Source organism: Myxocyprinus asiaticus, chromosome 3 (assembly GCF_019703515.2).
Source record: "Myxocyprinus asiaticus isolate MX2 ecotype Aquarium Trade chromosome 3, UBuf_Myxa_2, whole genome shotgun sequence".
NCBI lineage: Eukaryota > Metazoa > Chordata > Actinopteri > Cypriniformes > Catostomidae > Myxocyprinus > Myxocyprinus asiaticus.
In genome coordinates this window covers 46,859,227-46,882,547 of record NC_059346.1, presented here as the reverse complement: position 1 = coordinate 46,882,547, position 23,321 = coordinate 46,859,227, and the positions used below count along the sequence as shown (strand labels likewise).

General features: G+C 35.8%; 2 protein-coding genes across 2 annotated transcripts in view; one reads left to right on the top strand and one right to left on the bottom strand.

The window, feature by feature from the left end:
• Positions 1-23,142, bottom strand: part of LOC127417703 (G-protein-signaling modulator 1-like) — a 33,590-nt gene extending 10,448 nt beyond the window's left edge. The window contains exons 1-3 of the transcript XR_007893318.1: positions 22,496-23,142; positions 20,189-20,313; positions 15,322-15,457 (exon numbers count right to left, since the gene is read on the bottom strand). The gene's annotated coding sequence lies outside the window, so the exon portion shown is untranslated. Of the gene's footprint in view, positions 15,458-20,188; positions 20,314-22,495 lie in introns of the transcript that reaches the window.
• LOC127417594 (centrosome-associated protein 350) lies at positions 9,407-21,231 on the top strand. Its single transcript, XM_051657629.1, has 8 exons — positions 9,407-10,360; positions 11,920-12,200; positions 13,937-15,648; positions 19,077-19,250; positions 19,390-19,626; positions 20,209-20,349; positions 20,527-20,652; positions 20,792-21,231. Exons 1-8 carry the CDS (start codon positions 10,338-10,340, stop codon positions 20,930-20,932), a joined length of 2,835 nt encoding a protein of 944 aa, XP_051513589.1. The 5' UTR covers positions 9,407-10,337; the 3' UTR covers positions 20,933-21,231.
• Positions 23,143-23,321: the final 179 nt, after the last annotated feature.

The window sequence follows — 23,321 nt, the reverse complement described above, 5'->3', positions numbered from 1 at the left end:
TGTGCTATTTTTAATTGTTGGTCTTTTGTAAACATGTAAACATCTTTGAAAGTTTTGATGCATTTCCAGTGATGTGTACTGTGTTTTAAGAGCGGTAAAGCACAACTTTTAAAAACGTGTCTCATTCTGCTGCTGCCACTGTCTGGGAGAAACACGTGCAGTGCTGTGTGTAAACAAACCGGGAAAATGTGAGATGTGAAGACCAGCATCTCTGCTTTGGCCTGTTGAAGCCGGCTGAAGCATTCAACATCATCGTGTATTGTATTACGTTTGAGTATTCAGAAGATTTCAGTGTGGATTGCTTGTGAAACAGTCACAAAATGATTCAAGCTTTGAAAAGGAACGTAAGTAACCAATTTCATTCATGAATATGTCATATGACTTTCATGACTGTTTAAAAGTTTATGCTGTGCTTGAGTGAACAGTTTGATACTGATGAAATGTGCTGGGAGGTACATTATGTGTTAACCCTGAAATGCAGTTTTATAAAGTTGTGTGGAGTTTGTTCATTTTCTTCGGATTGCATTTCAAATATGCCTGTATTGGAAGGGCTGCTCAATGTTAGACAATCACAACAGTGGGCATTTACATTGAAGTCTTAAAGGGCCGGGCAGCTTAAAACCGAGGGCCAGAGACAAGGTGGAAAATTATTATATATGACTAAACTATGACTGTTTGGAGCAAAAAAAAAAAAACTTTACTAACATTCTAAGTGGACCTCAGGGAAGATAATACAATTATAAAAAAAAGAAAAAAAGAAAAAAAAACAGTATGTCATGGCCCTTTTAAGTCTCGTTTAAAGGGATAGTTCACCCAAAAATAAACATTCTCTGATAATTTACTCACCCTCATGCCATCTGAGATGTGTATGACTTAATTTTGTAAAACACCTTTGAAGATTTGTAGAAAAATATCCAGGCTCAGCAGTTCCTTAGAATGGGAGATGATGGTGATTCGAAATTTGTAGGTCCAAAAAGCACAGATAGTCAGCATAAGAGTAATTCATCCTATTTCCACCAGTGACATTAATTTCTTCTAAAGCGAACTGATCACTTTGTGTGCAATAAAGAATTATATTTAAGCTCTTTTTAACTACAAAGGATTGCTTCCAATCAGGCGTTGACAAATAGCCAAATTTACCCGAGTGCTCCCATGACTTAAGCGCGATGGCACATGAACTGACATGTGACAGACACACATGTACTGTGTGCATGTAATAATATGCATTTTTATAATGGATTTTCATAGTTTAATATTGAAAGTCTGGGTCTGGGACAATTCTAAATCAACAAAATATACACATAAAAACATTTGAAAAGTACCAAAAAATAAATCTGAGCGATCTGAGAAAGGATTGGTCATTTAAAAAATTAATATATAAAATTATAAGAGTTCAAAATAATATTATAGGTTAAATAATCAGTGATAATCACAGCAACACTTAGTGGCAAGCATATGAAGTGGAAATAACAGACATCTGTCTTCCATAATTACAAATTTGTATATTGAGATAGAATTCATTTATAATGTATTGTTTTTATTTATTTATTTATTTATTTTTACTCTTTCTATTTCTGCAGTTACAGTCTCCTGGAGCTATAATCTAAAGTAACTTATTCCAATTTCTGCAGCAGTTACATTATCATTTCGTAATTGAAGTTAGGCTTAATTAAGACTATATATTTATAGACTGTAATGCATTTATCATTTGCTTTCCTTTCAAAGACACATGTGCATGCAAAGACACTTCAGTAAGCCAAAAATCCAGAAGCAAACATGGATGTGTCACATTCTTTAGATACAACTCGTCACAGGTGAATATTTGATTTTCACACTTTATTTAACAGTGTCTAATGTCTTTTTGTCCCTGAAGCTTTTTGAATACAGTGTGTAATATTATTTTCAGTCCACTTAGCATCACATCAGAATGTGACTCATCTGCTGTGTCATATTCAGTATGTTCATTTTTCCTGGACTCTTCAAATATAATTGATCCAAATAAATCTGTGCAAAAAGGATTTTGCAGTGAGCATTTATCAGAAAACAAATGCATCAAAGAAACCTCAACCTCTGCAGACTATGACTCATTTCCCAAAGTTTCCACAAGATGACACCCTTTCTCAAAAATTAGACTCACAGTCTTATGCAGAGCTCTTGAAGAAGAAATTACCCACCTCTAAAGCCTTGCACAGTCTTCTGCTGAAGATTCAACAGCAGAAACTAAGGAGAGATACTCTAACTTCAGCATCTGAGGTGAAACATCAAGAACATATTTCCAGAAAAGTTTGCAGGTTGACAACCAAAGGTCTGTAATGTCACTGAGCATTATGGAATATGATTACAGAGCACATATATGTATAAAATACACACAGAGGAACATAAATAAGTTAATTATATGACCTAGAACGGTGCAAGACTGTGTTAAATTAAGTTACATTGTAATTTGGTGTAATCTTTTTGGCTAGAAGCAAAAGCAGCACCGTGTTCAGATGGAGTAATCAGATTGCCTGTCCAGAAACACAGTGTAAGCTGTTTTTCATGCAGTGCCTTCCACCAAAGATCTGCTCACCAGGGTGAGACTCTCATGAAACATGAGCAAACAATTTAATATAATGCTTCCTGGCCCACAGAATAATACAAGAATGTCTCAGAGTTTTAAAGGCACCTTGGCCTACTACATGTCTTACAAAACAGGGATAGAACAATTTGGTTATACTAAAATAACTTTTTTACTATTTTCTTTCTAACCACACAGTAGAGCACTCCACATACATTTCTGCTTGGAGGAATGCCCAGGGGCTTGTAAAAAATATTTTGATCTCACCGTGCCCTGCTATTTCAAAGGCTGAAAGGGTCAGCAGAAATGGTAGGCTTCAACTGCAGTTCACTCATAAATGTACATTTACATTTATGCATTTGGCATATACTTTTGCCTAAAACAACTGACTGTGCATTTAAGCTTATTTTAGTTTGTGTATTCCTGAATCCCTGGGAATCAAACCCATGAGCTTGGCATTGCTAGCTACAAGTTAAACTACAGGAACAGTACTGAATGTGCACAAAGAATCAGGCTCAGCATCTTGTGCATGTTTTTGTCATAATTAGTTTATTTGCATTCTTTCTAATTTACATAGTTCTCATTTTACCTTTATATGCATTTTCTTAACAGATCAGAACGAATGCTTAAACAAAGGGGCTACTCAACCATTTGTTGTTTTGAGTGCTCAGCCAAATGGTTCAAACAAGTTGAAAAAGGATGAGAATTCAGTTGAGAAGCATACAAGCCCTGTGAAAAATCAAGATCTGTCTCAGCCAATCTTACAATCTCCTACATCTGGAATGATGTTTAGCAGCAGTGCAGATTCTTTGTGTCCTGTCAAGGAACTTCCATTGAGAAACAGAAATCAATACTACTCTAAGGCCTCACAAAATCCAACTTTGACTGAAAGTTATCACTATTGCATCACAAACACAGGGCCAAAAAAGAATAGAAACAATAGTATAAGGTATGTAAATTAATGTTGATAAGAAAAAGCAGTGTGCAAATGTTCTAACCCAGACCAATTTTTCCGAAGTGCTCTGTCATTTTGCCTTTTACCACTGGTGTGCTGTTGCAATAATGGGATATAAATGTGTGCTTTCACAGAAAAGAGGCAGTTTCAGGGAAAAGAAGAGATGTACTAATATACCTGAGACCGCTGAAAGACAATTGCCTGCTTTTCCTAGACAGAACCTGAGTGTGTTAGTGTGAGTCTACAGAAGAGCCTGCCCTGTTGAATCTTCTCTCAGCCTCAAGAGGGCAGTTTTAAGTCAGCTAAGTGTTTACTTTAAATGACAGAAATATACAGCAAGGTCCAAAGTCTGAGACAGCATCGAAAATCTGGGATTAAAAATGTTTTTTTTTTTTTTTTTTTGGAAATTCTGAAATAAGTGTTTTTAGGTAAAAGGAAAAATAATAATGTAAGATTCTGTGCTAGGTCATTAATCAAATAAGCATATTTATGACATTGACCATGTGAACTCCACTGAAGCACACAAGAACATTGTTAAATCATACTGGGATAACATGGATCATCAGGTGTTATTCAAACTTGTGGGAGTCCATGCCAGTTCAAGTGCCTACTGTCATTCAAACAAAAAAGGAGACATACAAAATGTGAAGAAATTCATGTTAATTTTTTCAAATTTAACTTTCCACTTAATTTGTTATGTGTAATATATATAAACTAAATTAGAAAAATGTAAAACAGTAGCATATTCACTAGTGGACTTTTGAACCCCACTGTTTTTCCAATACACTACCCAAGTTCTGTTAAAAAGGGTTTTCAGTCATTGAGCTTGATCATCATGCTTGCATCACTTATTTACAGCTGATCTGAATTAGTCTGGCTGTACTTTAATTCCTTTAACACTCTCATGCATCTCTCATTTTTGAGCCAGCAGAGCTGAGCAGGTTGACCAAGGCTCAGGTACTCTGGATGAAGCTGGCAGTCCCGATGCAAGCAGGGCTCAAAACGGCCTGGCATCTCAGAAACACAGAGTGGAGACTCTCAGAAAGACAATCGCTGCTCTAGATACACGCATGGGTGATGAGGCAGCCAGGCTGAGGTTCACAGGCCACAAAGAGGCTCTGAGACAGTCACGGCTCGCTAGCCAGAGCCTCTGTGGAGCTGAATCAAGGGAAACTTTGTCTGATTGTGTATCTGTGGGTACAGAGACAGACCAAAAAGTCATATCCATAAAAAAAGAGATCGAAGGTGAGAAAGTTGAAGTGGGTATGTGCCCCAGCGGTTATTGAAATAATATGAATTTACAGTATTTGAAAGAAATGTCTATTTATTATATATATATATATATATAAAATACTTTTTTAGATTTTGGACTGTGTTCTGCAGAGAAAGAGTTTAGGCCACAGATTGATCAGACAGAAAAAGGACAAGAAGAACAAAGTGACAGCAGTGAAAGCACTGATTCCACCAGCAAGGTGTTGAATTATGACTTTGCGCTTGGATAGCATAGTTAAAGACCCCATGAAATAGCTTGATGAGTGCAGCTTTCTTTCCTGTGTTGACAAACACTACATGGCCTAAATGGTGTGTACACTCAAACACCACACCAGAGATTTTCAATGGGGTTCAGGACAAAGTTCTTCCACACCAGACTCAGTAAATCAATTTACTATGGGCCTCTCTTTGCGCACAGGGGAATTGTCATGCTGGGGCAGAAAAGGGCCCTCCCCAAACTTGTGCTACCACTTTGGAAGCACAACATTTTCTAAAATGTCATTGTATTTTGCAGCATTAAGATTTGTCTTCACTGGGACTACTGAAATAGCCAAACCTGTTAATTAGAAGAGGGTGTCCACATATCTTTTGGCCATTTACTGTATTGGGGTAGGACATATCAAAGTCTCGTAATTTTAAAATACCCCAAAATCTTTTGTTTACTTTATAGCTGTGGACCATGGTTTGCTGCCAGTTCAAGATTAATCAGCAATATTTTTGATATATTTTCTCAGAAGAGAAATACTGTCAATTTTAATCTGCTAAAAGTTAATTTTGTCAACTTTTAGGGGTATTGATGACCTTAAGCGGATTGATGGCCTCAACGCTAACAGACATGGAATAAAAGCAGCAAAATTCAAATTTTGATTTCATGGGGTCTTTAACTGAATGTTTTCATAATACATGGATGAATGTATTCATTAATGTATAATGTTTACATTATTGTATGTAATCAGAGATTTAGCAGAGACGGGCCACTTCTATTCAAATTAATGGGAGAAATTGGAACGCTCAACCAAGCAGCTCTAAGCGCCCAACCATCAATGTATGTAGAAAGGAAGTCCCACCTTACAGTTAAAGAACCAATCACCTTATAGATACAGACATCACCTGTCAATCAATTCTAGAACGCACATGCGCATTAGCTATACAAGCTGGGGAAAATGTCATTTTATAGCATAATATAAGGTTATTAATCAAAATGTATGATTCCAGTATTGTCAGATTTTATTGCTGATTTGAAATATGTTCTTTGATCGCAATCTTGACCAACCGTATTTGAGATTTTGGTCTTTCTCCATTCAAGTAGATAGGAGCTGCACTGTCATGACTGGAAATAGCCTCCCGAGAGCATTCCAAAGATGGCTGACAGAGGACTGACTTGTTAGAAAGACTTTGATGTATCCATTTTTCCCTTGTTTTAACTTACATTGTTAGTTTGTTGAGATGCTAGCATCTGTCTGTACCAGAGCTACAAATTGCAAATCACTAGAGCACTGATGTAACGAGGCAGACGTGGAATGAGTATCTAAATGCAGCTTTTAATGGAAACCAAAAATAAACAAAGTAACTCAGAATAGAATGAAACAAAAACACAGGAAACCAAGAACAAGACAACACATGTGAAGACTGACAAAGAAACTAGGGGAAAATAAGGGCTTAAATACATGGGGGCAAACAAGGCAAGGAGGAACACCTGTGGAAACAATCAGGGGAAAACCAATCATAAAATGAAACTACAAAAGGACTACAAACTAACAGGAAACAGGAACTAAACAAGAATTTCAAAATAAAAGTCAACACAAAAACAGGGAATATGTGACAACTGATGAAGCAAGTGTATGTCAAAGTACTGAACGTACATTTAAGTCTTGCTCCTGTATTTATGGGATTTGTAGTGGAGTGACCTGAGTGAGCTGTATAGCCAGCAGCTCCATGGCCACATCTCTTTGGCCCGAAGCCAGCAGTTTCTAAGGGAAGAGGAGCTAAGGGCACACCAGTATAGCGCCCTCTTTAGGCTCAGAGAGAAAGCACTCTGGGAGAAGACGCAAGCTGAGCTTGAATGGATAAAGCATTACAAAAGGTGAGTGGTATAACGTCCTCATAACTTCATGATTGATGTGGTTTATTTATTCAACTATTGTTTTATCACTCATTCATGTTTTTGGTCCACAATAGCAACATACAAATATCTCTTATAAGGATGTTTCTTTGAATCATGCATAATTTTTGTTGATATTGTTGCTGCTAAATGTCATATCACTGATCTGTAACATTATGTTTTCATCAGTCAACAAACAGCACAAGATGATGTGCATGCCTTAATGGCTGAACTCAAACAGAAGCAGGAGGAAGTAGTTCACAGATTCCGACAAGAGCAGGTGACTTTGTGAAAAAAAAATGTGGAACTCCTGAGGCAATTGCTGCTCTGTAAATGGGTAATTAACATAAAATATTAAGCAGTGACAATATTGTCCTGTAGTGTGGCATGCTATACTTCACCTTCAAACAATGTTTTCTTAATTTTATAACTATTATGCATGCAGTTTTGTTATATTAATACTGTATATTAGGAATACACCAATGTATCGGCTGCTGATATTTCACTGCCAATTATTAACCAAATTAAAACCATCGGCATATCTGTAATAAGCATGAAACGCTAATATAAAACGATAAAAACTATGGTTTATTTATAATTAATTAGTTACACACTTTGTAAAAACTGTGAATTTCAAATGCACAATCCAAAATAATAATAGCCACACTATGTGAAAGGGTTGGAACTCCTAAGAACATAATATTTAATTTGTAATGCTGAAAAAAACCCCGGCATAAATGGACATGACATTTGTGAAAGCATCATTTACCATTGGCTACATGATGAGGAAAAAAAATGACGAGACAAAAAAATAGCTTTGAAACCAGCAGACTTTGACTTCTGAGATATCAGTATGATATCTATTAATTCTGCATGATTGATTGAATTAAGATTGAAATAATAAACCTTAAAAGGCTGTCTTTTAAACTGCAAATCCAGAAGTGCAAAAATATTTTAGAAGTACAAAATAACTTTTTTTTTTTTTTCAAATCTATCATCATGTTGTCATATTTAGTCATTTTTATCTTGTATGTATCTTTCACTGTGGCTGTTTTTAAAATGTTGGCCTGTGATGTGTTTAACTGATCCAGTGTTCAATGGAAATTATTTATTGTTAGAATAGTGAAATATTTTTTTTACCTCTTTGTAAATTTCTTAAGCCAAAATATGGTAAGTTACAAAATATCGGTATGGTTATTGGTATTGGTCTTGGACAAAACTCTTATTTATATATATATATATATATATATATATATATATATATATATATATATATATATATATATATATATATATATATATATATATACACATATATATCAAAATCATCAAAAGTCATCAATAGTCATCAAAACTATGGAATAACATAAACTGAACTATGGGAATTATGCTATGAATAAAAATCCAAAATAAATCAAAACTGTGTTATATTTTAGCATCTTCAAAGTAGTCACCCTTTGCCTAGAATTTGCAGACATGTACTCTTGACATTTTCTCAACCAGCTTCTTGAGGTATCACCCTGGGATGATTTTTAAACAGTATTGAAGGAGTTCCCATCTATGTGCTGGGCACTTATTGGCTGCTTTTCTTTATTATTTGGTCCAAGTCATCAATTTCAAAAACTTTTTTTTTAAATACATTTGTTTTATAATGAAATAAATAAATATGTTGACAATTATATTTTTGTCTACAAAACCAATTTCAAACATTTAAGCATACCTTAAGATCAAATCAGATCAAAAGATTTTTAAGATCATGAGAAACATTTCTGTCAAGTGTTTCAAAACTTTTGACCGGTAGTGTGTGTACATATATGTGTGTGTGTGTGTGTGTGTGTGTGTGTGTGTGTATATATATATATATATATATATATATATATATATATATATATATATATATATATATATATATACTGTACAGTATATATTTAATATTTGTTGATTGCAGGCAGAGATCCACCAATGGCGTAACATATACAGATCAGGTCGGCAGCAGAGACGGTTGCTACTCCACCATCAGAGAGACATTCTTGATATCAAGCAATCAGCTGTTCACTTTAGACTAGTGTTGCAAAAGCAGACTCTGCCAAAGAAAAACCAGGATACCAGACCAGAGAACACAGCCCAGACTATGGTATCCACAATTCAGAAATCTCTCCTCTCTCTTCAATGATACTAAACTGATATCAGAATCTCAAACATGACACGAAACAGCATTTGCAACTCATTTACTGTACTTCCGTAATGTGAGGTATTTTAGTGTGAAACAAGATATGCAGGTCAGGACTTGATTTTGTCCATCAAGAATGAACTGGATTGTGGAAAAGTAGGTGTTCCAGCCAGACCTGAATGTGAAAAAAGGACTCTATAAGACAAGTGGCAGGAGGGGTTGAAAAAGTTAGAGGGATTGGGGATGTCAGCTCAAAAAGGAAAATCGTTTCAGAGGTGAATCAAGTTATTACATTTTAATAAAAGACATAACACAAACATTTTATTCCTATGGAATAACGTGCACTGACAAATCATTCACAATAAGACCAGGAGCATGCAATAAGGAAGTAAATAGGGCCAATTTTGTTTTTATGATGACTTAAATTAATATTAGGATGCACAGTGCCTACATGTCATCAGTCTAATGAAGTGAAGGAATGGACAGGAGAGCAAAAGCATGTGATAATGACCAAAATGCACAGATGACACATTAAGCATTGAATAAAAATGTGTATGCTTATGTTTTTCAGGAGGAAGAGGGTGTTATACATCATGGGATTATGTCAGACGCAAGAGGCACAGATAAAACATCCAAAGAGGAAGGAAGGCAAGTGTTATTCTATTATCTATTATTATATACTAGCACAGATGTTGGGGATTTTTAGATCAGAAATACAGTAAGTAGAGGCATTGACTTATTTATTTAGAGAACCACCTCTAGGCTTTCTTAAAGAGAAAATACTGCAGTGCACCACTTACTGTCAACCAAATCTAAATCTGTACTGTATGACACATAGCAGAGGAGAAAACAGGGCAGAAGTGTGTGCACATCACATGCTTGTTATCTGCAGGATTTACTGTATCTGTCTTGGTTACAAAACAGCACTCACAGTAATTACCTTTTGAGAGAGAGAATTGGAAGGAAGTCGGGGAGCTAGATAGAGTGAGAGGAATGGTGGTGGGGGTGGAGGTGGGGGGGGCGTGGGGGCTGGATGGGAGGAGAGAGTTATTGGATGAGTGAGAGAGAGAGTGAAGCAGGCAGAAGGAAGTTAACGAGAATAAAAAAGAGGGCATAGCTGTAGACAGCGATGCAAGATGACTGCTCTCGCATTGGCTTGGCTGGCACTGCATGTTGACATGATATCTGGCCAGTGGCAGCAGTATCTCACAGGGGATCGAAGGAGGAGAGGCTACTTTTCCTCTGGCTGCTTGCTTACAACCGAGCCTCTTGTCATGGCAGTATGCCAGTCATGAACAGATCAGGGTAGGTGGACAGAATTTGTCTCTCTCTCTCTCTCTCTCTCTCTCTCTCTAACACGAGCACTTTTTATGCTCTCTCCTAATTGCATGTGCAGACATTAAATCTGTGAGAGTGTGTACAATATACAGCATTGTTTTTTGAGGTCATATTTTTTTTCTAACCATCTAAAACAAACTGTGTCTCATCCAAATGCAGTACATCAATTAAATCAATTCATTAATTAAAGTTCTTTAATTTATTATCACAATCAACTCTTATTTTATGCCAAAATATGTATAACTAGAACTGAAGTAGAATATAAATAACTATATCAGATGTTACAAATAAAAAAACCGATAAATTCATTATGGGGGGATTTTTTGCCCCCAAATTTTGAATTTCAGGGGCATTTTTGTCATTTTTTATGGTATTTTTGCCCCCAAGCCCCCCTTTGATTTCTGACTCTTCCTCATATCTGAGACACATTATGAGCGTAAACTTGGCTTTTGTGTTCCTGTAGCTCAACTGGTAGAGTGTGGTGCTAGCAACACCAAGATCACAAGTTCGAATCTCAGGGAACACAAATACTGATAAATATATACCCTGAATGCACTGTATGGTGCTATCCACACAAATATTATATTTCTGATGTAGAGTCTTCTCTGGGTTTTACCTTCTATCCACACGTAAATGCCCTTTTAGGTCACTGTAAACTGAGATTTTTGAAAATGCCTTCCAAAGTGAAGACTTTTCAAAACAAAGTTTTTTGTGATGCATGAGGTAATCTGTAATTTAACAGGCAGGAATTTGATAGTGATGGCGGAAAGCAGTTTTTTTTTTTTTTTTTTTGGCCAGCTTTCATAGGTTTGCTGGCGTGTTTACAAGTCAGCCTTCAATTGCTTACTCATTACATTGCTATACGGATGCCTATGCATAAACTGCATCTGTTAATTATAAGTAAGCTTCTCTGGCCAGGAAAATGGAACTTCAGTACGCATGCCCATAGTGTTTTTCTGTGGTGTTTGACATAAAAGCTTTACGGCACAGTATCACCAACTCCTGGCCTGGCATGGTTGTGCGAGCATTTTAAAGTATTTTTGCATTGTCATATGGACAGAGATTACCTAAAATGCTGTTGGTGTGGGAAGGATTTTTGATCTTTTTTTAAATGGAGGGCAAAAACTGTGTTTTCAGAAATATCTGAAACGTGTGGACAAGGTCTAAGTTGCTTTTTTTCTTTATTTGGTAACACTTTACAATAAGGATCCATTTGTTAAAATTAGTAAACAACATTAGTTAACATGAACTAACAATGAACAACCATTTTACAGTATTTATTAATGTTAAGTTCAACATATAGTAATACATTTTTTAAAATCGGAAGTTGTTATCATTAGTTAATGCATTATGAACTAACTAAAACTAACACTGAACAATAGTATTTTTATTAACTAACATTAACAAAGATTAACAAATAATGTAAAAAATATATTGTTAATTGTTTGTTCATGATACCTAATGCATTAACTAATGTTAATGAATGAAACCTTATTGTAAAGTGTTACCCTATCTTTTTCTTTCAGCTTATTGAGTAAAGCAGGTTTGAGGAGGCTGTTTTCATCAGATGAAGTGTGGAGTTTAGGAAGTAAGAGGAACCAAGCAGAACTCATACCAGCTGAGCAGCACATTCTACAAATCTCAGAATCGAATCACCTTACAGCCAGTTGCTCTCACAGGTACAGCCGGCAGAACCAAGCTCCTATTCGCCTTATAAGTCCAGAGAGAACAGCCAAGACGGACAGTGGGAACACTCCATGCCAGCAAGACTCTGTGAAGACTTTGAAATCAGGATCTAAAAGTGATGGTAGGTTATGAGGTTTGTGTTTTTGTATTGAGAGGTTTACATGAACACATCTGGATATATGTGTATCTTTCTCATTGCTATCGATATACACTCACTTAGCACTTTATTAGGAACACCTGCACACATACTTATTCATGTGATTATCTAACCAGCCAATCGTGTGATAGCAGTGCAATGCATAAAATCATGCAGATACAGGTCAGGGGCTTCAGTTAATGTTCACATCAACCATCAGAATGGGGAAAATTTTGATCTTAGTGATTTCGACCGTGGCATGATTGTTGGTGCCATACGTGCTGGTTTGAGTATTTCTATAACTGTTGATCTCCTGGGATTTTCACGCACAACAGTCTCTAGAGTTTACTCAGAATTGTGCCAAAAACAAAAAACATCCAGTGAGCGGCAGTTCTGCGGACAGAAACGGCTTGTTGATGAGAGGTCAACGGAGAATGGCCAGACTGGTTTGAGATGACAAAGGCTACAGTAACTCAGATAACCACTCTGTACAATTGTTGTGAGCAGAATAGTGTCTCAGAATGCACAACATTTCGAACCTTGGCGGATGGGCTACAACAGCAGAAGACCACGTTGGGAAATATATAATAAAGTGCTCAGTGAGTGTGTGTATATTTTTGCCCTTAGCACTGAACATTTGACTATCAGGAAATAAACAGCTCTCAGGCTTTGAAAGTTTAGTCTTAATTTTAGACAGTCAAACAAAGCAATCAGGCTTCATACAGCATAATCTGATTTTACCTTTTCACAGAATTTCTCAATACAATCGTCTTGCTTTTATTATTGAGTGGACTGTCATTCATTTTAAATGCTGATTTACAATCGGTCTAGTTTTTGCTGACTCTCTCACTCTCTCTTGGCAGAATAACTCAATGCCCATTCTGATTTATTTTGGAATTTATAGCATATGCCTGCACATAAACAACACAAAAAATCAAAACTGGAAAACAGTTCACATAAGCAGCCCTTGTTAAAAAGTTCTTGTGGAATGCCATGAGGAAATTGCAATGAATTTCCATGCTGGTTCAGGTTGGTTAGCACTGGTTTGTTACTGGTCTAGCTGGTGGACCAGCATAGCCATGCTGTCCTCTAAGAATCAAATAAGATCCTACTGAACACACTGTAAATCTGAAAATAATTAACAGAAAAATAAGAATTTCAAGTTGAATTATTCAATGATTCATGTTTGATCCAATTAGGATTGGTTCCAAAATATTGTAGAAGTTTCATTCCTTAAAGGAATGTTCCGGGTTCAATACAAGTTCAAGTTATAAAAAATCCTTTTGAATCGTACCTTGTTTATAAAAAAAAAATAAATAAAAAAAAAAAAAAAAAAAAATCAGTTATGATAAGGCACTTAAAATTGAAGTGCATGGGGCCAGTCCATAAACGTTAAATGTTTACGTCTTACGGCTATACTTATGAAACAGTGTGTATTTTAATGTTTATGGACAGGCCCCATTCACTTTTATTGTAAGGGCGTTACTGTAACTGTGATTTTTGCTTTTTTTATACATGATAATCAACATTATGCTGATCGAATGCTGTCAATGAGCTTATCTTTTTGAACTTGGAACATTCCTTTAAGGATTTTTGACAATGGTGAATATGTGACTTCTGTCTTACTTTAAGAAAAACTAATATGCACCTCAGTTTATTTCATATCAACAATATAAATTCATTAAATCATTTAAATTACTGCCAATGGTTTTTGCTTTCAGAACTAGAGACTCATAAGAAGGTACAAGGGTTTTATGAGGACGTCTGCACACCCAAGAGTAATGAAGCCTGCAATGGAGAAATACTACAACACCCAGCTGAAGGACCCCTGAAGCCACTATTAAATGTACAACAATTAACACTCAGCCATGAGTTTGATCCAGATTCAGAAAAGACCCCTATAGAGTCTAATTTGTCATCTGACACAAAAGAGGATCTGCTATTTGACTCCAAGAGTGGCCGTTTTAAACCCAAAGAGCAAGAGAATGTAAAGAAGGCAAGTGTAGTTCATGGCAGTCCCAAACCAGAAATCACCCCTCTTAATGTGCAGAACAATCAGAGATTGCAAAATATGCTCTCTTTGAACAACAACTTCTGTGACAAGAATGCTCGGGGGGCATGGAAATCATCGATTTCATACCCTAAAACTGATCAAATTTGTATAGACCATGAGTTTCCTGAACAAAAAACTCAGACAAGTTTAAATGAGACCGTCACAGACAATCCGCTTATTGAAAGCTTGATTCTGGAAGCAGTAAGTGCTGATTTAAGACAGACTCAGGATAGTCTGTCTTGTGATGGCAGTCTGTCTGAGACAGATGAAAAGTCAGAGGCAATTTCGTTTCACAGTGAGGCACTCGCTTGGTCTGAAGAAGAGCGAGACTGTCTCAATGAGGAGAAGTCTGAAGCAAGCACTTGCTCTTTAGTCTTCGCAGAAAAGTTCACTGTGGTTCCAGACAATTTTCAGCATCAGCTTTATTTGAACAATAAACCTGCTGAAGGATGCAATACCTCGCCATATTATGAAAGGCAAACTACTGTAGAGTCTACCCTCTCAGAGATTCTCTCTCCTGTAGATGAGGTCTTGTCATACAGTAGTGCAGAACTTCCTCCTTCGGTTAAAGGAGGGGCCGGATCAGGACTAGACAGCTTCAGTTATCCTCCTCCCCCTCCTGCCTTTGAGATAATTACATGGACCAGTGAGGAGGAACAGCCAGCTCCACCTGATTGTGTGGAAGATCTCTCCATTAACAGCGAGAACATCCCACCTCTCCCCGTGGACCTATCTCAGAGGAGAAGAGAGTCTCAAAGTCTAGCCTCTAATAGTCTTAGGCCAAAGAAAGAAAACAATGATGACACTAATGGAGATTGTTGTAAAACCCTCCCCCTAACTCCGAGCATATATGAGGACATGGAAAGCCATTGCTCACTTCCTGAAGATAGAAATGAAATCTCGGATACTTTGTCCTCCTTTCAGTTTGGAGACAGAGTTCTTGTGTGTAATTCCAGACCTGGTGTGCTGAAATATAAAGGGCTCACTGCATTTGCAGATGGCTTTTGGGCAGGTGTGGCATTGGACACTCCTAACGGAAACCATAATGGAACCTTCAGAGGTGTGAAGTATTTTTGCTGTGATAAGAGCCATGGTGTGCTGGTCAGAGCCGATGACATCTCTCACATACACAGAGAACATGGTATAAAGACTGGGGTGGATGAAGATCCCTTCTCAGATGAGGAGCCACCTAGCGCACAGAAAGACAGGCAACAGAAAGACACATCATCAACAGGTGGACAAGGCGGACATAAAAATTTTCAGTGTCCACCAAGAGATGATTCCAAAATGCCAAAAAACTCACTTCAAAACGAACCATATGGAGATATGTTAGATGGAGCAAGAGACCTTTCTCATCTTTTAGAAATGCCTTCACCAAAAGTAAGTCATGCTCACAAAGGGTATTAAGCATTAAAGCTGAGGTGTGTAACTTTTTTGGTGTTAAAATACTTTCTCGTATCCCATCTTAATATGCAGAGACAACTATATTTACAGTAAGTCATTCAATGGGTAATTTAGTAGAAAACTGTAAACACTGTTTCTCTGTTACGCTATATAAAAGTTGAAAAAACTTTGTTTTGAGTGACCCATTCAGCCTGACAGCAGACAACAGATGGGGCACGAATTTGAACAGCTATTTGACAATATTTATTTTTGCTATTCTGATCAGTGGCGCAGAAATTACACACTTCAGTTTTATAGGAATAGTTCACCCCCCAAAACATTATTAACTCACTCTAATGTTGCTCCTAACCCATATGACTTTTTTTCTTCCATGGAACATAAGGTACATTTAGGAACAAAGGTATATTTAAAAATAAAAATGCCTTCACAGGGTTTACTTGCCATTTTTGAATAGGCGAGTGATTGACTCCCATTATAAAATTGCACATTTCAAAGTATTATTACAATAAATAAAATAATGTACAAATAAATATGCAGTTATTCTTGGTTTGTAATTCACTTTTCTTCCACAATTGCTTGATAGTAAAATAAATAAATAAATTATGTTACTTTATTGTTTGCAATTTTCTGTTGAGTTGTATTGAGCAACTGAGTAAAATGACTGTATCACACTTACTCTGTATTTCCCCACCGGTGACACGGTTTCATGTGTGACCAGGAATAAATGTCATCCTTTCACTAACTTTAAAAATGTATTATTTAATTAGAAAAGGCATACCATTTCTTTCATTTGGGCTATCCAAGGAATGAAATACATGTGACCACTTAGCTGGGGGAAAAAATGGGATTAAATGGGTTTATTACTTTTACTGTGGTTTTATGGTGATTTTTGTCCTTTTTCGTTCTTGACAAATGGGAGTCACTAAGAAAGTCATATGTGCTTGGAGTGACATTAGGGTGTGTACATATTGACTTTTTTTCATTTTGGGGTGAACTGTTCCTTTAAGAGTGAAATTTCTGTGCCATTAGTAGCACCAAATGGAAATGCAATCTGTTTGTTGGAGTAATCCAACTGGGCATAATAACATTGGCCCTACAAATGCTGTAAGTTTGGGGTGGGAAAACTGTTTGTCCTAACTAGGTGACGGGGAAAATTATGGGATCAAAATCCCGTCAAAAGTATTGCGGTCACTGATCCAAAAATAATAAGCGTGAATAAAAATAATAAGTGTGAATAAAAAAATAATAAGCGCAAATAAATAAATAATAAGCACAAAAATAAATAAAAATCACAGATCAAAATAATAAGTGCAGGTCAAAATAATTAGCACAGATCAAAAATTAACAAGCATGAATAAAAAATGTCCTTGGTTATATTACTGTTTTTTTGTGCTTTCTGACAATTTTGCTCATATTTTCATTTTTTGTATGCTTACGCTGTATTTTTCTTTGCTTTTGTTTCCAAGTTCTGCGCTTGGTTTTCCAAAACTTGTGAGTAGAGTTTTATTTAATCAGGGGGCGTTTTGCGTCCCCCTTGGTCCACTAGTTCTTGATCGACAGCTCCTCCTGTAGCCAGTCATTCGAAGAGGGGAGGTGACGTCACTCCAACGCAACTCCGACCGCTGCTGCTCAATATTATATTATTTGTGGTTGATATATACGCTGCTTGTGTCTGTTTTGAGTATTTTCTGCCAGCTCTAGGAACCAATGTGTTGTCCGAGTAGGCCGTTATCATTGTCCGTTAACACATGTATCGAGACAGCTGAATTTAGTTAGCAGAGTCTTTAGTTATTATTTAAGACTTCCTTGTTTGTAGGTTATTGGCTGCATATCTAAAAAAACAAGGCTGTTTGATGCATGTTTTTACTAGCTGTACCAATGTAGTCGCAAGTTCAGAACCCAACTTGATCTGCTTTTCCATGTTGCTGAATGTGCCGTTATGTACTGATCCTACATTGGCATCGTTGGCACTGTTACATGTAGTTTATTTTTCCACGATACTGCATCGAAATCAGAATCAGGTGACCAAGCGTCACCACATCAATAAATAATGCAATAAAGTTGGCTTGACATTGGACGTTCTTTAATCACAAATAGTCGCAAATTTAGGGACCATCTCTAAAGATACAGGCAACATTGGAGCATACATATCCAAAACATTTACAAACATGTCCATAACATAGAGTATACAACTTCAATAATATTTGAAACAAATTACTTCACATACAACCAACTCCAAAGTGTGCATGTAGGTGTCAGCAGTAATGCACACCTTTTAGATTTTTGATATAATTACAAACAAATGTCAAATGATGTGTAAGCATTTCTATATTCATCAGTATTGTAATAGGCCTTGGTGTCGGGATCTGGATTTTATTTCATGGAAAAGCAGATCAAGTTGGGTTCTGAACTCGCGACTACATTGGTTCAGCTAATAAAAACATGCATCAAACATCCACACCAACCCAGCCTTGTTTTTTTGTTTTTTGTTTTTTTGTTTTGTTTTTTTTTTAGATATGCAGTCAATAACCTACAAACAAGGAAGTCTTAAATAATGCCTAAACTAAAACTCTGCTAACTAAATTCAGCTGACTCGATACATGTTAACGGACTATTGTAATGGCCTACTCGGACAACACATAGCAGAAAATACTCAAAACAGACACAAGCAGCATATCTATCAACCACAATTAATATAATATTGAGCAGCAGCCGTTGGAGTTGCATTGGAGTGACGTCACCTCCCCTCTTCGAATGATTGGCTAGAGGAGGAGCTGTCGATCAAGAACTAGTGGACCAATAAGGACACAAAACGCCCCCTGATTTACATGAAACTCTACTCACAAGTTTTGGAAAATCAAGCGCAGAACTTGGAAACAAAAGCAAAGAAAAATACAGCGTAAGCGTACAAAAAATGAAAATATGAGTAAAATTGTCAGAGAGCACAAAAAACAATAATATAACCTGAAGGAAAACATGATTTTGTTTGTAATTCTAATGACTATGCTTGAATTTTTCTGGGGGTTTTTTGCAGCATATTTTAAATGTCTTTATATATATTTGATTCATGCTTGTTATTTTTTGATTTTTGCTCATTATTTTGATCTGCGCTTATTTTGATATGCGCATTTTATTTATTTTTGCGCTTATTATTTTTTTTATCTGCGCTTATTATTTTTTGATTCACGCGTATTATTTTTGGATCAGTGACCGCAATACTTTTGATGGGATTTTGATACCATTCAAAAACATTTAAATATTTTTTTGCAATAGGTGCCATTAGTGGCGCAGAAATTACACACTTCTGTCGCAAAAATTACTCCTTTAACAATACCCTATCCTGTTTATCATATGGTAGACTCGCAAATTTATCAACATCACTAAACAATGTCTGCTTTTTACAGATTGGCTATGAGCGTTCTGATGGGGAAAACATGGATCATGTGAATGAATCCAATCATTCAGTTGCTAAACTGACACAAGAGTTGGGGAAAGATGTAGTCCACTCTACCCAGGACACCCAAAAGATACCAAGACAAAGGATGAAATTAGTGCATGATTATAAATCTATCGATACTGTAATTCACAAAAATTGTCTTTGAATTGAATTTGATTGCATTTAGGAATGAAATAACTAAAGCTAAATATAAACTTGACAGAAATGTGATATTTGAATCGCTGAAAATGTAATTTTCTTTCCCTCTCTCTGACATTTAGGACATCAGAAAAAGTGAGGTAAGTTATTTCATGCCATGTCTCTTGGAGCAATGGCATCCTGCCCAGCCGGTCCTGCCACCAAAGATAAAGGTACCACCCCATGAAGACGGTATTGTGTACAGATTAGTGGATGCTACAATGGATATACTATGTGGCCAAGCAAATGATGATTCTCTCGATTCTTATGAAACACCAAGCTATCTATTAGATGATGACAGTCGCAAACGTTATAGGCAGGTAAGTTGATCCCATGCAGTGTTGGTTGTAATCCAATTACAAAGTAATAAATGACTCTATTCTAATTACTTTTTAGTCAAAAAAAGTAATGTATTGAATTACATTTTAAATTCTTGTAATCAGATTACAGTTACTGATTTTCAATTAATTTAATTACTTTTAAATACATTATAGGGTTATGCTTATTTCTAATATATTATTTATGTAGAATACATGAATTATGGCCCCGTAACGAGTCATTGTGAAGGAGAAATGTGACGTGCTGAGTGTATGATTTGTGTGTAACAATGAACAAGAAAGAAATATAGACATTATTTTGAATTTGTTGAGCGGAACGTAATTTAAGAATAAAGTAATAAGTAATGTGGATACTTTTTAAAGTAATTATTAAAGTAATCTGATTACAATTTTTAGAGAAGCAATTAGCAATTTGCAGTGGATTATTATTTTTTGGTAACTTACACAACACTGTTTAGGACATACAGTATATATATATATATATATATATGAATGTAATATTGTCCTAAATAAATGAGAATACAATAGAGACTCTAATCCAAACCTGTTTGTTGAACAATGTAGGTGATCTTTCAGTTAACATCTGATGTACTTCATGAGGTTTTGGGTGATCTTTTAAGGACAAAACAATCTGCCCAGAATATAGATGATGATTCTCTGATCTCAGTTCTGCAATCAAGGAAAATTTCAGTCACATTTTTGAAGGTAAAATAAATTACATTTACAAAGAACTAAATAAACCATTATCAACATTTGAAATTATAATCATATCGTGTTTATCTATAGGATAAAATGTTTTCATGGGATGATAGTACTTAAAGCTGTTATTAAGCAAAGTATATTTGTACATTTTTTAGTGTGTTAATCTTAAATTATTTGCAGGCAACAGTGAGAAAAAACATACAGAAAATTCTTTATTTAGACCGAAGTGAGCAACAGATGAAAGAGATGCTTCAAAAATTGTGCAAATACTGGAATGCCAAGAGAGACAGAGTGGACTATATACTGGTGTGTACTCTATAAAAAGCACTGGCCTTTTATTATAATGCGCAAATGAAATGAGTGGTTTGATCTAACTTCAACTCATATATTATCTAAGATTACAATAAGACTTAAAGTAAAGTTTTGTCTGTTTATCTACTTCCAGATTCAGGAACTTCATAATGAGGAGAGAACATGGCTAGACTACAGGTCTGACCAGTACACTGTGAAAATGCATCTGACTGAAGAGATTTTCCGCCTTCTTTTGGATGACACTATATTAGCCCTAAACCATATGCACGTTTGAACCTAAAAAACAAGTTTCAGAATCTTGACAACATTTTCATACCTTTCATATCTCATTATTTTTGGGTGAATCTCAAACCACTATCATATTTCACCCTTTTGTCAAGAAAGAAGTGGTGCAGAAATTACACACTTCTGTTGCAACCAATATTACTTCCAACATTACTGATCCAACATTACTTTCATGACCCTCCCTACCCTGCAACATTCACATAACGTAGTGCAAAAGATCCCATGCTTAGGGCTGTAATGCAAATAAAAGCATTATTTCTTACTTAAATTGTAAATCATTTATTAACCATGGTAGCTTTTGCTGTTCTTTAATTCATTCTAATTGAAATAAGAGAAAAAAACAATTAAATTACAGTATTTGTTTTACAGTAATACATTAACAATTACTTTGTTACAGCAATAATAATCTAATGAGAAACATGACTGAGATTAATCTGAAATATGAAAAAACAAACATTAAAAGTAAATGTACTGACTTGTAAATTAAAAAAAAAACAAAAAAAAAACATGTCTTAAATTAAAAAATACACTTTCATGGGCTTTAGAGCTGCATGATTCTGGATAAATTGAGAATCACAATTGTTTTACTTAGAATAAAGATCACAATTCTGAAGAAAAATGCTTATTTCACTGATTTACAAAACCTGGACATAAGGGTACTAAACAAAGCAACATATAATTTACTTTTTCTGCTTCAATCTATGCAAAAATGCATTAAAGTTGTAAATCAAATATATACATTTAAAATGTCCTACGTCCACAAGAGGGCGCAACGAATACATAATAAACCAAACAGCATTGCTTATTGCAAACAGTGTAAACAGTGCTTTAAGTTTTTTAGCAACAGTAGCAATTAAACATTTAAAAAATATATAATATAAAACGTAAAATAAATAAATAAATAAATAAAAAAGGTAATTTAATGCAAAACGAAACTACTTAAGTACTTGACACTCTTTACTGTGTGATAGATCTACATTAATACTGATTTGATGCAGTATGAATGCCTGAATGCCTATAACAGACAGCATGCATCTTATTTACATTTAGACATCACACAGATCTAACATTTTAAAGAATTTGTCCCGTCTGCTTATACATTAACGGCTGTGTTTGCTTTCATATCTCGTCAAGACAGTGCAGATTTAATCCCGTCTGTTTACACTCTCGTAATTCATTAACAGCTGTGTTTACATTAATATCACCTAAAGATGAGTCTCGTGCAGGAGCTGCATTCATCACAAGACACAAGTGCACGGACAGACACGCATGTGAGCGTTTGAGAGCAGCCGGCTCTCATCAAACAGCGCACGGCAAGTGAATTTAGTCAGATTTTGGTAATGCCGGTATTTTTGTAGCATCGGTGGCTATTACAATATTGAACTGAACAGAGAGAGTGGGCGAATTCCAATCGAAAGTGATCATCCCTTTGCCCTACTCACTACAAAGGACAACGCTCTTAATATGGGCTCTCTATAGAGGGCATCACAGTTTGAACGTATACTTCACTAAATGTCTTGTAAAAGGGCACTTTGTGGAAAAATAAACTTACTTTTGCATCGAGTGGCATCCCCTTCCCGAAGTGCCCTCCAAAGGCGCAATATGTCACACTCCTATCTAATCGTGGCTGCACCCTGCAGTTTGTAAAGCACAGTGCTGGACAAACGTCTCTGGCTGTTGCGTTTTAGTTTATTCAGCGTCTCGTGCAGGAGCGCTGTGTTTTGTAGATGCCATATAAAGTTTATCAACATTTAAAAACGCGTCTTGAAATGAATTTTGAATTTAAATTTGACCGCCTTACAAATGCATGCCACTGGAACGGTTCTGGCTTACTTGGTGGCTTAGGCGAGATCCGATGTGGCACTCCCATTAACTTCCCAACCCCACTTTCACATTTTAAAGTCACATGTGATGCCTGTTTAGTTTCACTTTCAGATCTGAGAGTGTAAGTGGAGATTTAAAGTAAAAAGGGATTATTGATCTGTTTCTCACCCACATCTATCATATCACTTCTGAAGACATGGATTGAACCACTGGAGTCACATTGATTACTTCTGTGCTGACTTTATGTGCTTTTTGGAGCTTCAAAGTTCTGGCCAACATTCACTTGTATTGTATGGACCTACAAAGGTGAAATATTCTTCTAAAAATCTTAATTTGCGTTCTGCAAAAGAAAGAAAGACATGTTTCTGGAATGGCATGAGGGTGAGTAAATGATGAGAGAATTTCCATTTTTGGGTATAACTAGACTAGAGTGAATATAGAAATGAACTATATACGTATATATATATATATATATACGTATATATATATATATATATATATATATATATATATATATATATATATATATATATATATATATACACACACACACA